This window comes from Bos indicus x Bos taurus, chromosome 5, assembly GCF_003369695.1.
Source record: "Bos indicus x Bos taurus breed Angus x Brahman F1 hybrid chromosome 5, Bos_hybrid_MaternalHap_v2.0, whole genome shotgun sequence".
Lineage (NCBI taxonomy): Eukaryota > Metazoa > Chordata > Mammalia > Artiodactyla > Bovidae > Bos > Bos indicus x Bos taurus.
In genome coordinates, this window is record NC_040080.1 from 93,360,212 (window position 1) to 93,374,874 (window position 14,663).

The following is a 14,663-nucleotide window of genomic DNA, read 5'->3' on the forward strand; positions in this document are numbered from 1 at the left end:
GCTGTACTGATAAATATGGAAACTCCATCTTTATTGGCTGTATAAACATCTCTGGTCTGTACATACATTTCATACATCATAGTGCAGGGCCTGAAGGGAGGGCCAAAGTGGAGGCCCCCGCAGTACAACAGCTCACTGCTTCCCCTAAAGCCCTGCCCACTCTCCCCAAACTCCTGCTCCCTCTCCCTCCCGGAAGCTACTGTGTGGGGAGGGGTCGGGGTCAAGAGGCTAGGAGACAGGAGGGCTTGGTGGGGGAGGACATGTGTAAGTGCTAGATCAAACACTGAAGCAAAACAGGCAACGGCGCAGGCAACAAGCAGGGTGCGGGTGGGGCAGGGGAGCACGGGCTCTCACTGGGCTCTGGGGCCCTGCCCTCACCGTGTGGGAGAGAGAGGCTCTGTGGTCTCAACCTGCATCCTCAGAACTAGAGACAAAGGTGCCACAGGTGAGCTGAGGAGGCCCAGAAGGAGACAGCAGCAAAGGCTCCATTCCGGGACCTTCAGCCCCTCTCTCTACATGTCACGGGCACCATCTACGTGTGTACAGCTGGGGGAGCCAGACGGGGTTCTCGGGGGACCGTGGTGCCCCAGCAGGTCGTGAGGGAGGAAGCTGGCTCTGGGGGGAGAGAAGAGAGGCCCTCGAGTAGTCTTCTAGGGACAGCATTCAGTGAAGGAGAGCGAGGGCCCTAGAGAGCCCCCCAGCCCAGCCAGGGGGGTGACAGCAGCAACTGGTTCACACAATGACGAGGACAGGGAACAGAAGACAGCTGCCCCGGAACACCGGTCAACAGGGAGGGCTGTCCCGCTCCACTCTCTCAAGTCTCAGGCCCAGCAGCAGCTGAGACAGAAGCACTCACTCCTTTCCCCTCACACGCACCAGTGCGGAAGGGGGCACGCCCATGCCCCAAACCAAGGGGACCTGGCCATAGAGCACCACCCTTCAGGCCTGTTTCTGTCCAACCAGGGTCTCTCGCCCAGGGACTGATGACTGGGGCAGCCCTGGGGCAGAAACGTGGGCATGGAGGAGCTTGGCAGGGGCCTGATCTGGTAGGGGCAGAGTGCCAACACACCCTCTGGGGCCTGCTGGGTAGGCAGATCCTCAGGGAGTCAGGAACTCGGTACCTGGTTCTGCAAAGGGAGGGGACAAAGGGGAGGGGCAGGTCCGGGGAGAAGGCCTAGCCACTCAGGGGGTGCAGATCCACTTTGACTTTTTCCCCACAGCTCAGCATCCCAATGGTGGGGAAGAAGCCTCCAGAAGGTACAACAGCATCCTTCTTGCCAATGATCTTGCCATTCCGAGTGAAGAAAACCTAGGGGTGGAGGAGGAGAGCGGGATGGGCAGCAGGCTCTGCCTGATGCTGGGGCTACACAGGCCTGAACCCCATCCTTCCCAACTCCCGCCACCGCAGGAGAGAGATGGACGGCGATGCAGGAGGTGACCACGAGAGGGCGTCCAGAGGCCGGAAACCAGCCTCTCAACCAGTCTCCCCACTCGGCAAGCCCGCGCCCCTCCCCAGGCTCCGCCCTCTCCTCCGCAGGGGCGCCAGCCTGGCCCAGCCCCGGACCCCCGCGCTCACCACCACCTTCTTGCCCTCGTGCTCTTGCTCTATCTCCTCCCCGTCATCTTCCTCTTCCTCCTCTTCCTCTTCTTCCTCCCCTTCCTGGTGCAGATACATGACATTCCGGACATTCCGCACAGCTCGGGCAGTCGGGGACAGGATCACTGTGTCACAGCTGTCGTCGCTGTCACCTAAGAGGCCAGGACACCTGAGCTCCTGCGGTTCTGCCCGCAGAACCCACCCTCTGCCCGGCCAGCCAGGTTGGCCACGGACACCCCCACTCACCCTCACTGTCCAGAATATAGTCCCGGGGGAACATGATTCCACAGCCCATTATGTCCCCTTTGTAACAGCGTGGCCCGAAAGGGTCCCCCACGCCACTGCCATGAAAGATCTTCCCGTCATCTGTTGGGAGGAGGGGAGACCACACGCACCTGCAGGAGGGGCTGATACCCTACACCCCCAGAGCCCGCCCCGCCAGAAGCCCAAGTGCCCCTCCTTCCCTCTCTGGCCCCAAGGAAGGGAGGAGAGAAAATGAGGGCCCCAGAAGAGAGACACGTCTGTCCCCTCAAAGGGCTGAGGGGGAGCTCCCTCAGGAGCTGATCAGAGAGCGGAGAAGGGCCTGGGGGGAGGGAGAGGTGGGACCAGGAACTCAAGGCTTGTCCTTTCTAAAGAAAGCCCGCAAGGAAATCGAACCAGTCAAAGGAAGAAAATGCAGAATCTGCAGGAAGGGAGCAGAGGGAGCCAACTAAGAGGCCTGGAATGTCCAGTTTGGGCCCAGCTTCCCCGCCCCTGTTCTGCTCCCCTGGCTTGTCGGGCTGGGAGGGAAAACAGGAGAAAGCTAGCAGCTTGGGAAGGGGACAGCAGGGGGCAGCAGGGGAGAGTCTCTCAGGTCAGACGCTAGAGGAGAGGCCCCTGGTGCGGGGTCAGGAAAATGGGTGTCCCTGCACCCCCCACCCCCACAGCCCCTGCTCCCCCAGGGCAGCCCCTCACGCACCTGCATGATAAGCCACAGACCCTCTGCTCCAGCCAGGGTGCCTGTTCTTGGGATAATCCTATGCCAATGTGAAAAAAGGAAAGCTGTGATACCACGCAGAAAAGAAGATGGGAGAGTGGCATCTGAACCCTCACCTTCTGGAACAAGCTACAACCCAGATGGCTGCTCCCACCCCGGCAGGCTCACACCTTCAGGCACTGGAGGTTGCAGGGGGTGGGGGCAGAGTGAGAAGGTGCTGGGGTGCCAGAGTTGTGGGGTGCCCTCACCCCCCATCGAGGCCCTGGTGTGTGTGTGTGTGGTAGGCTCACAACCCTCTGTCAGCCCCGAGGTGACTAAGGGTCTGTACCCTTACATAGCAGACACACATGACCTTTCTGTCTCAGGTTAAGATGCCTCTCTGCAGCCGGGCCCCTTCACCTCCCTTGGAGCTCCCAGCTCTAGACCAGAAGCCCCAGAGCTGAGCATCCCCCGGGCAGAAAGCCAGCATTAGTGCCCACCTTCCGGGCCAGCCCCAAGGCGATGTAGCATTTCTCTCCAGGGTCCACGATCTCCACCTCAAAGTAGTGGCTACGGGTGCTGAGTGGGCGCCGGGCCTGGGCCAGCCCCACGTCCACGATGCTCTTGCCCTTGCCCAAGTACTCCAGCAGCTGTGGGGAGAGAACCAGGGGTGGGGACCAGGCTGACACCCACCCTGGAAACCTGGTTCCAAGGCTGTCTGGGGACCAGTTTCCTGGTCTCTCACAGAAAGCCCAGCTGAAAGGGAAGTGGTGCTGGAGGCATAAGGAGGGACTCGGTGCTCCCAGCAGGCAGGGGAGAACAGGCATGGGGCGGGGGAGTGGAGGCGGCAGGAGGAGCATGCAGGCTGAGCCCCTACTGAAGACTGCACCCACCTGCCTACTGAGACAAGGACTCTCTCCTTGCTGTGGGGAGACAGGAGAGCAGCCCCAAGATCCCAGTGGCTGGGCGCCAGGACCACACAGGGCTCTCTCGGCCATCACCTCCCTCGGTCACCGTGCCTGCCTGGAAAGGGCCACCCAGGGGCCCTGAACACAGAGAAGAGGAGAAGCGAAGGCTAGGCTAAGAGGAAGCCTAACGGCTTTCTCAGGGTACCTCGGGAGGCCGAGGAGAATGCAGAGGTTAGGGGCCAAGTCCAGACGTCTGAGGGAGGGGAGACAGCTCAGAAGCCACTTCTGCCTGGGATGGGACTGATACAGTTTCTCAAGGTCTTTGTTGTACTTGGCTCTGAAAAGAGCTGTTTGTAGCCTTGTCGGGGAGGTGCCGGGGAGCCAGGGACAGACCAGCTCTGCTCCTGCATTCAGTGTGAGGGAGGGGGCCAGGCAGAGCAGGACTAGAAAGGCAGGCATTCCTGCTCCCAGCCCCTCGCGGCTCTTTTAAGCTGGAGCAGGGGTGTGGAGGGGAGCTGACTGATGGGCTCCTGGGGCTCCTCAGCCCCAGTGATCCTGCCTGGGCAAGACGGGGCGGCAACCCCCAATCTGGGAGGATTTATTTATCAGTTGTCATGGTAATAGTGGCGCCATGACTCAACCCTGTCCCGTCTGTCCCCCACCCTCAGCATCACCTGGGATTCCTTAATCCCTTTTTAATTAGCCAAACTGCCCCTCAAGACTTTCTTCTACCCTCCCACCCTCTGGCCCTGAAGAAAGCTCACTCCCTGGGGACCTCCTCCACTTCTCCCTGGCAAACCTTGTGTGGGACACTGGCCTCTCACCCCACAAAGAACTCCTGCCTGAACAGGAAAGGCATCACGCTCGCCAGCACCAGCACCCGAGCCTCCGTGTGTCTTCAGCAGAGGGAGAGGCCACATCCTCACCACCCCTTCAGGGAGGCACTGGCCCACCCTCACCCTGGAGCCCCAAAACCCTGGCACAGCAAGTCCATCCTCCCCTCCGCCCCAGAGAACCGCAGGCAGGCGGGGGTCGGGGGCACCAGGAGAAAAGCTGGAGGTTTATGGCAGATCACTGGATCTTTCTCCCCTCCTTCCTCCAGCCAGGACTGTACACACTTCACGGCACCCTGGCTCCGCGATGTCACACTCTTAGGCCAAGTCTCCATTGTCTCACACTGCATTCTTCTATTAGAAAGAGGCCCCCTGAAGGTGGTCTTCTGATTTACCGGGTATTGTGAAGGCCCACCCTGTCTAAATTCTACTTCTGGTCCTCTGGGTGGGCTAGGCTGGGCCTGAATTCCTCCATTGTCTCTCTCCCCACAAGGCTGGGGGTGGGCTTGCGGGGTTATGGGGTCTGATGCACATTAACTAGCATGGACTCCACCCAGTCTGAGCAGCCCCCAGCCCACCCTCTCCTCTGCATTGCCGAACTGGGTGGGGGATCCCACAGCTGCCCTTGACCCACGGCATCCAACTGGCCTCAGTGTAGGAAACACAGTGTTCTCCATTCTCAGAGCCAAAAGACAGCGGATCCAGATCCTGATCCTTGGGAAAAACCCGCCCAACCATTCCCCCTGCCTCGGCCCTGAGGAGGGCAGGCTGCCTTTTTGTTATGGATAGAGTAGGGAGGCTTCCTTAAGCTACAAGGCCAGGAGGATAAAACACTAACGCAACACACTTATTCGGGCTCTAAAACCTACTCCCCACCCTGCAGAGCAGCTCAGAAGGCACAGCGGCTCACGGCCCAGGAGCCTAGGTTCCTTGCACAGTCAGGAGAGGAACCACCTGCATCTCCAAAAACGGTGGCAAAGTGAAGTGAGTGCCAAGGGCCTAGTCTGAGCCCTGGCCGGTGATAAATGCACACATCGGCCTTTCCTAAACTCAGGAAATGGGGGTTATACTAGAATACCCCAGTGTTCCAGTGCTCCCTAAACATTAACAATCGCCCCAAAGCTACAACAGACTGGAACTGCCAATCACAAAGAAGGAAAGGATCTTTCATCTCAGCCCTTACCCCCCTCCCCCACATCGGAATGGCCGCTGATCATCACCGTTTCCCTAGGATACTCCCCAGATGACTCCACCCAGATGACCAACTGCCTCCCTCCCAAGGCTTTCTCCTCAAACAATGCCTCTATCAACATCTTTGGTGGGGGTAGGGGAACTCTTTCCTTAAGGCTCTCAAGACCCCCTACACCTCCCTCTACACACAACAGAAGCCTCGAGAGGCCAAACAGTTCACCCCCACAGAGCAGAGGCTGCAGACCAGAGTGCAGAGAGCCTCCTGCACCCCACCCCTCCCTCATAGCGGCAGCACCTACTCTTTGCCTCCTCTCCTGCTGCGACCCGCCCTCGTCTTGCCAGCAGAGACCCTAATCCCTCTTGACAGGAGCAAGGGAGGGCTCAGTGCCCCGAGGGCCTAGAAGCAGCTGAAACACGAACCAGGAACGTGCTTCCCACCGGCCAGCTCAGGCCCCAACAAGGTCTCCTCCTGGGTTGGGTCTGGGGAGGACCCCTGAGAGGGTGGGGCCTCATTCACCCCACTTTGTGTATGATAGCTGTTGCCCTGTCACTAAGGAATTGTCAGAGGAGCTATGAACGGAAATGAGGAACAAAGAATGAGTCTAACCCCCCAGCCCTACCTACTGCCCCTCGCCCTCAGCACACTGCACAAGGCCCGGGGATGGGGATGAGGGGCAGCCTTCCCCATCTCGGAGCGAACATTGCAACAGCAACTCTTCAGCATCCCAGAGCTCTGCGAAGGGGGCGCTCTCTAGGAGGGGAAAGTAAGGCAGCAGGAAGCAGGGAAAGACTGCCGTCTGGAAAGAGCCAGGTCTGTCCATATATAGATCCTCAGATCAAACAAACACAACTAAATATTAACAATTGTTAATCTAGGCAGTGGAGACCCAGGGGGCATTTACTGTGCTACTTTTTCAGCTTTTCTGTATGTTGGAAACTTCTCAGAATGAATTGTTAGGGTTAAAAAAAAAAGTCTGGAGTTTAAGTCTCTCTTCTGTCTGGGGAGAACCAGTGAGAAAGGAGAAGAGAGGATAACTGACACTACAAAACTGAAAGAAACAGGAGTAAAAGACTTCCAAGGTGGCCAAGAAGACTCACCTGGCTAATGACACTAGACAAGAAAATCTCTGGGAAAGTGGGCTTAAGCCCAGGAACTCTGGACTCATCCTGTGCGACGGGGCAGGAGAGACTGGCTGCAGTAGAGTGGGCCTGGGTAGAAGGCAGCATGTATCAGACAGTGGGAAAGGTGGGGGGAGGGGGCACAAGGAGTATCTAGGCTTAGTTCTGCTACTAATTCACTGTGACATTTGATCAAGTCTCTTTATTTTCTCTGGGGCTGTTTTCTCAGCAGTACAAGAGGATACGTGGGAATGTGTGGGCAGTCACACAGCTGGGGCGGGGGGGCATGGTTTGAGGAGCTACCAGCATCTTGGGTCTTGGAGCCAGGGATGCTAAATGTCCTGCCCATTAAGAAACTGTCTCACTTAAGATGCCCACAGTCTCCACACTGAGAAACCTGGGCGGGATGGCATCAAAGCCTGCCCCAGATTGCCCCAGACTTTTACGGTTCCACAGGGTGCTCTCCTGGGAACATGATCAGGGCAGGAGAAATAGGCTGCAACCACAGCAGAGGTCAAGGTCCCTGGGAAGGGCTCCGTACAGAGGGGGACGTAAAAACAGGAAGGGCAGAGGGGAGAAGCAGCTGCACTAGACATCTTTAGAAACAGGAGGCACAGGCGCAGCCCAGTGACCTCTCCCAGGCTCTTGCAGGCTGACACCACTCAGATCACCAGATTGGAAATACAGTGGATGGTCAGAAGGGACACGAAGGAGGAGGCCAGGAGGCAACAGTGGAGACGGTGGGTCAAAGGGCTGGAAGAAACTGGGTAAGTTACCCTCACTTGAAAGATGAGGTGGTTGGCAAGACTAGAAAAGAGGCGTGCCTCAAGAGGCTCATGTCCAAGGCAGCCCCAGAGGACCAAGTACGCAGGGAACGGCATGCCTACCCTGCCAGCTGTCCCCAGCTGGGGCTGGGGCTTAAGAGAAGAGTTAAACTCAATAGCTTACATCTAAGAGAGAAAAAAAAATTCTTAAATATGTGGCCTGAGGGCACTGGGGGAAGGGCAGAGAGGAAGGAAGGCTATTTATAAACACCTACAGGATTCTGCATCAATTAGAAAAGACTGCCTGGGAGGAGCAAGGAGCAGAGTGGGGACAGGTCCAGGCAGAGAAAGGGTGCCAGGAACTCTTGAGGAGAGGTCAAGGATGAGAGCTGGAACATCGCCCTGGCTCAGCCCCAACTTCAACTCTGTAGATGTTGTCAGAATGATGGTGGAAGGGGGAAAGAAAGGAGAGATGAAGATCAGGGAGTGGGCATCTGAGGTCTCCGGGCTGGTGGCCATTGCAGTCCCTGGATCCCAGTGCCAGAAGGGGGTGCAGAGTGTGAGAAGCTGCAGGAATGCACGCTTCCTACCATTTTCCCTGGGTTGGACGTACCTTGCACTCCAGAAGTGGAGAGCCTTGCTCATAACCTACTCCCACCCCCCACTGCTTCTGTTTTGCTATCAAAGGCTGAGTTAAAAACAGTCTGGCTTGGGGTGAGAAGGCCAGAGGGTGGAGGAAAAGGTTGAGCCGGGAGCGGGAGGGCAGCAGAGGGACAATTCCACGTGGGAGGCCTGAGCAGCCCACCAGAGGTCAGGGCCAGACCCCTGACTCAGCAGCCATCCACTTCCAAGCTAGCATGAGGCACAGAGGCTAAGTATGAAGAATTTCCCTCCCTTGAGGTCTATACACTTCCAACCAAGTTTAAAATCTAGACAGGGGACTAACGCAGGTATGATGAGATGTATGAAAAGGCCAGCTTTGGAGGGTCAAGGACTCTCACTGAATCATCATCCGCCTCTATTCTCATCCTATAAAATGTGGGAAGGCCAAAGAGACTGACATGGATGCTTACTCAAAAAAGCATCTCGAAGAACCTCTCCCAACACGAGTAGGATTTATGATGACACCTACCCCACATCACAGCGAATGAAAAGCTGGGCCAGCTGGGCTGGGTTCAAGCCAAAAGGGAGGTCCAGGCATCCAGCCTCTCCAAAATCAGCCCCGCCTCTCAAAGGTAGACAGACGTTCAGGGCAGCAGTGTGCGCCACCCTGGGGACTGAAGGAACCAAAGAGGCAAAGGAGAGCTACTGCTTTCCCCAAGGTTGAGTGATGAGCCTGAGCTCTCAAACAAAAGGGAAGGTGGGAAAGGAAGACCAAGGCTAAGGGAACACAGACCTGGACGCAAGGACCGTGTCATGGTGCCAGGCACCGCTGCTCAAACTCTCACTTTCCAAAACCCTACAGAAGACACTGTCTTCACTGCCTATTCCAAGCAATCCTAAGAGCCGCTGGGGCCCCAGGAGTTCCGCCCGGCGCCCTCCACCCACTGCCCCTTACTTACGGTTCCACAGACTCGGACGTCGTGCAGCCGGCCCCACTCATCCTCGTAACTGTCCACCATCATGACGCTGTCATCCTCGCGGCCCAGCTCGGCGTTGAGGTGCAGCCGTACCTCCTCCCCCAGCGAGTGCATGCCCACTGCCGGAAACAGCCCGTCCGGGGACATGGGCATGATGGTGGAGCCCACCTGAGTTGTCAGGAGAGAAGGAAGGAGGGAGCTGCCGCCTGGCTCACTTTCCCCACGGCTCATCTAATTCTCACAAGGGGACTTTTGAGAATGATGCAACCAGTCATCACCACACACATTGACAGGAGAGCAAAACAGAGGTACAGAGAAGTTTGGAAAAAAGCTGCTGAGCACTCCTGGCTGAGCAAGCAATCCACAGAGCTAGAAGGCAAACAGCAAGTCTCTCGACGTGCCAAATACTTTTGATACATGTTGAGTGTGGACTGCAGCAGGAAGAGAGCTCAGGATAGATGCTAAGGGAGGAAAACCCCTCAGCAGAGAACTGAGAAAGCGATTTCCCTGGGCAGGAGGTGGGGCTGGGGAGGAGAAGGAAGACAGCCTGGGTCTCTCCTATGTGTTCTTATCCCAGCCCTCCACCATCACTCGCCTTTGAAGAGGGAAGGAAAGGAGAAGTGAAACAAGGAACACAAAACACAGAAAAGACATATCCTCAAAAGCATTCAAGTCAAACGTCCCAAGACGACCTCCAGCTTACGGAGCCAGGCCATAAACTCTTCCTCTTTTTTCCTACTCAAAACCTTCCTCCACATCACCCCATTCTGTACCCCCTCAAACTCTGCCCCTCCTCCACTGCATAAACTTGCCCCTCTGTGTCTATCACCTGGGGACAGTCCCAGCTTCCCCTGGGTGAGGGGAGGGTCTTCTACATGCAGGAGAGCCCAGGAGAATTTAAGACTGAACTGAAGAAGATGGGAAATGAGCCCAGGGGGCCCTGGGCTGGCCCCAGCCAGCAGACTCTTTCATAGCACTCACACAAGTCCCTGGACAGCTTCAAGCATTGAAATCCCACTCAGGATGTCCCACTTACCCGCTTCCCATTTTTAGTGAAGAAGATCTGGGCAGTCTGCACATCAAAGGACACTGGCTCAATGCCACAACCAATCCGGTCCCCAGAGTTGCACTTTGACCCAAACTGCCGACCCTTGGCTCGGCCATTGTAAAGCCTGTAGAGAGGGCGGAAAGACACACTATCTGAGCCTGGCCTCCCAACTTCTCCCCAGTACTCCTGCTCGCCATCACTCTGCAACACCATCTACCTGCGTCCTCGTATGAGCTCCACCCTCCCCTTTAAGTCTGCAAGCCTCCAAGGAGAGTCAACAGGCCACGTTCCTGACCTGATCAGAAAAATCTAGGAAAATACCCCAAGACCAGTGAAGGAATGGCCAAAGCCACCCTGAGGTAGTCCCTTGTATCTAAGATTCCCAAATCTGCAGAAAAGGGGTTGGGTGCCACAAGAGGCAACTCACTTGCCATCATCAGCATGGTAGGCCACAGAGTCAGGCAACCAGCCAGGCTGGTGATCCAAGCTATAGTACTGAGGGACCAGTCCCACAGCAATGGTGCCCCTGACCCCACTGTCCACAATCGACACCTGGAGGGAGGAGAGCAGGGCACAGTTAGCACAGAGGGGAGCAGACATCAAAGGGGCTGAGGCCCAAAGAGCCAGGAGACAGGGGATCAAAGAGAAAGGATGCCCAGAGGAAGAACGGGGGAAAATGAGGGCCCACTTTACCACAATTACTTACAAAATAATTTCCAAGCTATGGGAAAAGACAGGAGACAGAGTAGATGCCGGGCTTGGGTTAGGATGTGAGAAAAGACATGGGTCAAATTCTACCTAGGTGAAGGGCAGGAGAGCCAAAGGGACAGGGTGACAGGACTCTACGGTGCCTCTCAGATTAGGCATCGTGATATTCTGGGCCCTTTTCCCAGCCAACAGGATAATCCTGATGGAAAGTTTAAAGAACTAGGTCAAGAATCCAGTAAAAGAGCTCCCTGGAGCTAAACCATTTCACCCCCTGCTCTGCCCACCCATAGCCTTGATCACCTCAAAATAATTGCTGTCCTTTGTCAGGGGTCGAGAAGCCACATAGCAGCCAACTTCACCAGAGTTTCCATGGTAACTGAAGGAGAAATGAAGAGGGAGGTCCATTAGCATCCTAGCCCAGGAGTTTGGGGGAGTGCCTTAGTGTCCCCAACCCCCACCCTGTGAGGGCCAGCTGAGAGGAGAATCCATCTGGTCACACTGGGGTCATCTGCACAAACACCATAACAAGATACTTGAGGTCACCCGCTGCCTCCAGCAAGGGTCAACCTATACCAGACCACTGCACGCCTGGCTTACGCACTGCCAGTGGGGAAGAGAAAGAGAGCCTCCCAGAGTTGCCTATTAGGTGGTCTCACACCCTGTCTAACCTCAATCCTTCATGCTGCAGCTTCAGCCCTTTTCCTCTGGCTCTGTCCTCAGTGGAGTTTGAGAATGGCTAGTCTCTATCCTCTGGACCAAAGCCTTTCATAGATTGAAAGAGTTATTCACTCCCCACTCCTCAACTTTCTTGTTTCCAGGCTAGATAGCACTACTTCTGTCCCTCTTCCAGTGACAATTCTGTGAGAGAATTCGGTTCCAACGGAGTCAAGGGAGAGTTTCAAGCCAGAAACAGAAAACAAACACACAAACCAAAGGGTTGGAAGGCAGTGAGCAGGATGCACTACCGGGCCATTCTTCCCAAAACAGGAAGTCCACTGCCTTTGAAATGGTCATTCTTTCACCAAACCCAACTCAAGAGATGCAGGCAGGAGACCCAGGCATCGCACAGACTCACTGGAGTCCTCTCGACAAGACAGTTGGGCAACTCCTGAGACCCCAGCAGCCTCCATCTCTGACATGACTACTTCCGATGCAGACCAGGACAGAGGGACCCAGAGACACAGGCCCAGAGGGGTGCAAGGTGAAGAAGCACACTGCTCCATCAGAAAGGCCTCCAGAGTCCACTGCATCCCCATGCAGTATAGACAGGTCTCTGCTTCTGCAAAAGCCCCTTTTCATCTCTGAGACCTGACATAGAAAGGAAAATGTGAAAGCCCTCCCTGAAACTCACCTCAAAGTGTCTCCATCTACAAGAATATGCTTGAACCTCTCCTGATATCGGAAAGCCCGGACCTCTCGAATCTCCCGGATCCGCCGGCGCCAATTCAGAAACCGGTAGTGCAGGTTGAGGTCATCCATCTTGTTCATGAGAACAAACCTGCCAAGGGGAGAAGGGACTTGAGGAAGGGGAAGCAGGGCCCTGAGCACCTTGGCCAGTTCTACCTAGAATGCAGAAAAGACTCTAGACTTGAAGCCAGTTGCCTAGATTGACCTTAACAATCCCCACCCTCGTCCTTTTATTCAAACATTTAGTGAGCTCCCTATACGTGCTCCTGCTGTCCAAGGTGCTATGGATACAGCTGTGAACAAGGATGGGCTGCCTATTCTCAGAGCGCTTCCATTCTACCTAGACAGCGCAGGAATAAGCAGAGTGACATGATGAAAGAATAACAAGTTGAACTCTATGAGATGAAAAGGTGACTGGCATGTGACAAACCCAAGAAAGAGCTTCCCAGGCAGAGGGGACAGCCAGAACACAGGTCCTGAGGTGCAAGGCAGCTGGCATGATAGGAAAATAGGTCAGGTGGCTGGTGTGCAGGGAATGTGAGGCAGAAAAAATGTACCAGAAAAGGATGGAAGGAAGGTAGGGGCCAGATCAATGCTCTACAGACCATGTTAAGGAGTCTGAATTTTATTCCAAGTATGATGGGAAAGCTCTGGAGGGTTTTAAGCTCGGAAATGGTATGTTTCTAAGGCTTTGTAAAGATCATTCAGGCGGTTGGCTGGAGACTAAACTCATCACAAGATGAGCAAAACAGAGTGGCAAACAATTAATCAAGAGGCTGCAGCTGCTGTTCTAATGAGAGATGGCATCCACAAAGACGGTAGTAGAGAAGATGGAGAGGAGTAGGATGACCCAGGTATTTAAACCACCAACAGTGCTAACGCATAGATGAATGAATCTTCCCCAAAGTGACAAAAAGAGGGGTTACTTTCTCTTCCCATATCCCAAACCCTGGGACAAAGGTTCCATCAAGGCCTGACAGTGTCCTGCACACAGTAGGGGCTTAGGAAGCTGGCTAGGCTAAATTCACTCCCCATGTGCATATTACAAGCTTCTGCAGTAGCTACAAGCCACTGCGTGGCTCAGAAGGGTAGGCACCTGCGGGGTAGCCCTAGGACTGGCCTCCTAGGACTGGCCTCCTCGGCACTCGGCCAGGGCTCGACCCCAGGTTGATGCTGGCGCCCCAGACCTAGGGGCATCTGCTTGCCTAGAATCCCATAGCCTTGGCACCAGCGAGAGGAGGCCGCACCGGGCCCCGCCTCCACCCGGATCACTCAGAGGAGACCCGGGGGAAAGGAGCACTGGCCCGTCAGTGTGACTACGCCCAGACTCCCCAGGCCCTGCTCTGGCCGAGAAGGGTCCCCAGAGAGGAAGCCCAGAGACCAGAGCGCAAGGCCCCGCCCCTGACTCCGAAGCCTCCGCCCAGGACCCCCGCCTCCCGCCTCCCGCCTCAGGCTCGGTGGAGACCGACCCGAGGCCTCCGGGACCCCGCCCCCGATCCCCGCCTACCGGGGCCGCCGCGTCCTCCTCATCCATAGGCCTCTCAGCTCCGCACACTAGCTCTTCGGCCGCCGCCACCACACACATCCGGGTCCCCGCCCTTCCTACGCTCCCCGAGACCCGCCCCTTTGGACCCACTCTGGCCAATCTGCAGCGGCCGAGGACGACAGGCACCTTCAGGAGCCAATCGAAGGACGCAGGCCGGACCGGGCGCGGCCCGGTGAACCGGGTACCTAGCGCCGGGTAGGGGCTGGTAAACCCGGGTGTCGAGAGGGTGGTAGGCGGCGACGTGGCGGCCCAGACGCCGCACTGGGCGCCCCGGGCGCTGAGTGGCCGGTCAAGGGGCGGCTCCCGCCCCGTGTGGGGCGGGCGGGTAAGGTCGCTGCGTACCCACAAATACTGTGACTATTCCCTCAGCGCCAGTTCCGTGTCAGACGTGATGCTAAGAGCTCTGTAGGAATGTCCTTTTAATCCACTCAACAACCTTATGAAATGAGTCTTATTATTAAATCCTGTTTGCGTGTGCAGAGCCTGAGACTGGTCTCCATAACGCGTGTACCTGTTACTGTATGTTTTGTATTCTCCAGAGTTATACCATTACCGTGTGCTTTATATTCCCCCGAGCTCCATTTCATGTCACCTTGCCTTCATTCTGGGCAAGGCATTCCTACCAGGAGAAAACTTCGAATGTAAAAAGCAGAGGGATTGGTGTGACTTAAGGAAAGTTACGCTGGGGCCATAATGAGGAGGGAAGATGGATATGGTACTGACCTTTATCGCACACCTACTGGAGGGTGGTTATTGCCCTTCTGGGGAGGACGTTCCCCATTTCCTCCATTACCAAATTTCTCTTCTCCGGGTAGGAAGATTTTCTCCCCTCCTCTGTATTTCTTCTTCTTCTTTTTTTTTTTTTTTTAAAGTCTTTATTGAATCTGTTACAATATGGCTTCTATGTTTCGGTGTTTTGGCCATGAGGCATGTGGGATCTTAGCTCCTCTTCCCAGGATGAACCCGCAGGTTCTGCACTGGATGTGGTCTTGACTACTGGACCACCA

General features: G+C 55.8%; 1 protein-coding gene across 1 annotated transcript; it reads right to left on the bottom strand.

Moving 5' to 3' along the window:
* Positions 1-4: 4 nt before the first annotated feature.
* SPRYD3 (SPRY domain containing 3) lies at positions 5-13,700 on the bottom strand. The gene is made up of 11 exons (XM_027542976.1): positions 13,618-13,700; positions 12,055-12,201; positions 11,004-11,079; positions 10,423-10,547; positions 9,984-10,119; positions 8,930-9,115; positions 3,053-3,202; positions 2,556-2,613; positions 1,844-1,963; positions 1,577-1,749; positions 5-1,309 (listed from the first exon to the last, which is right to left on the bottom strand). Exons 1-11 carry the CDS (start codon positions 13,638-13,640, stop codon positions 1,175-1,177), a joined length of 1,329 nt encoding a protein of 442 aa, XP_027398777.1. The 5' UTR covers positions 13,641-13,700; the 3' UTR covers positions 5-1,174.
* Between the last annotated feature and the right edge of the window lie 963 nt (positions 13,701-14,663).

Coding starts and splice junctions, on each gene's coding strand:
- SPRYD3 (XM_027542976.1), bottom strand. CDS start 13,640: ATGAGGAGGACGCGGCGGCCCCG. Junction 12,202..13,617: donor AGGAGGACGCGGCGGCCCCG/GTAGGCGGGGAT, acceptor TCCCCTTGGCAG/GTTTGTTCTCATGAACAAGA. Junction 11,080..12,054: donor GTAGATGGAGACACTTTGAG/GTGAGTTTCAGG, acceptor TTTCTCCTTCAG/TTACCATGGAAACTCTGGTG.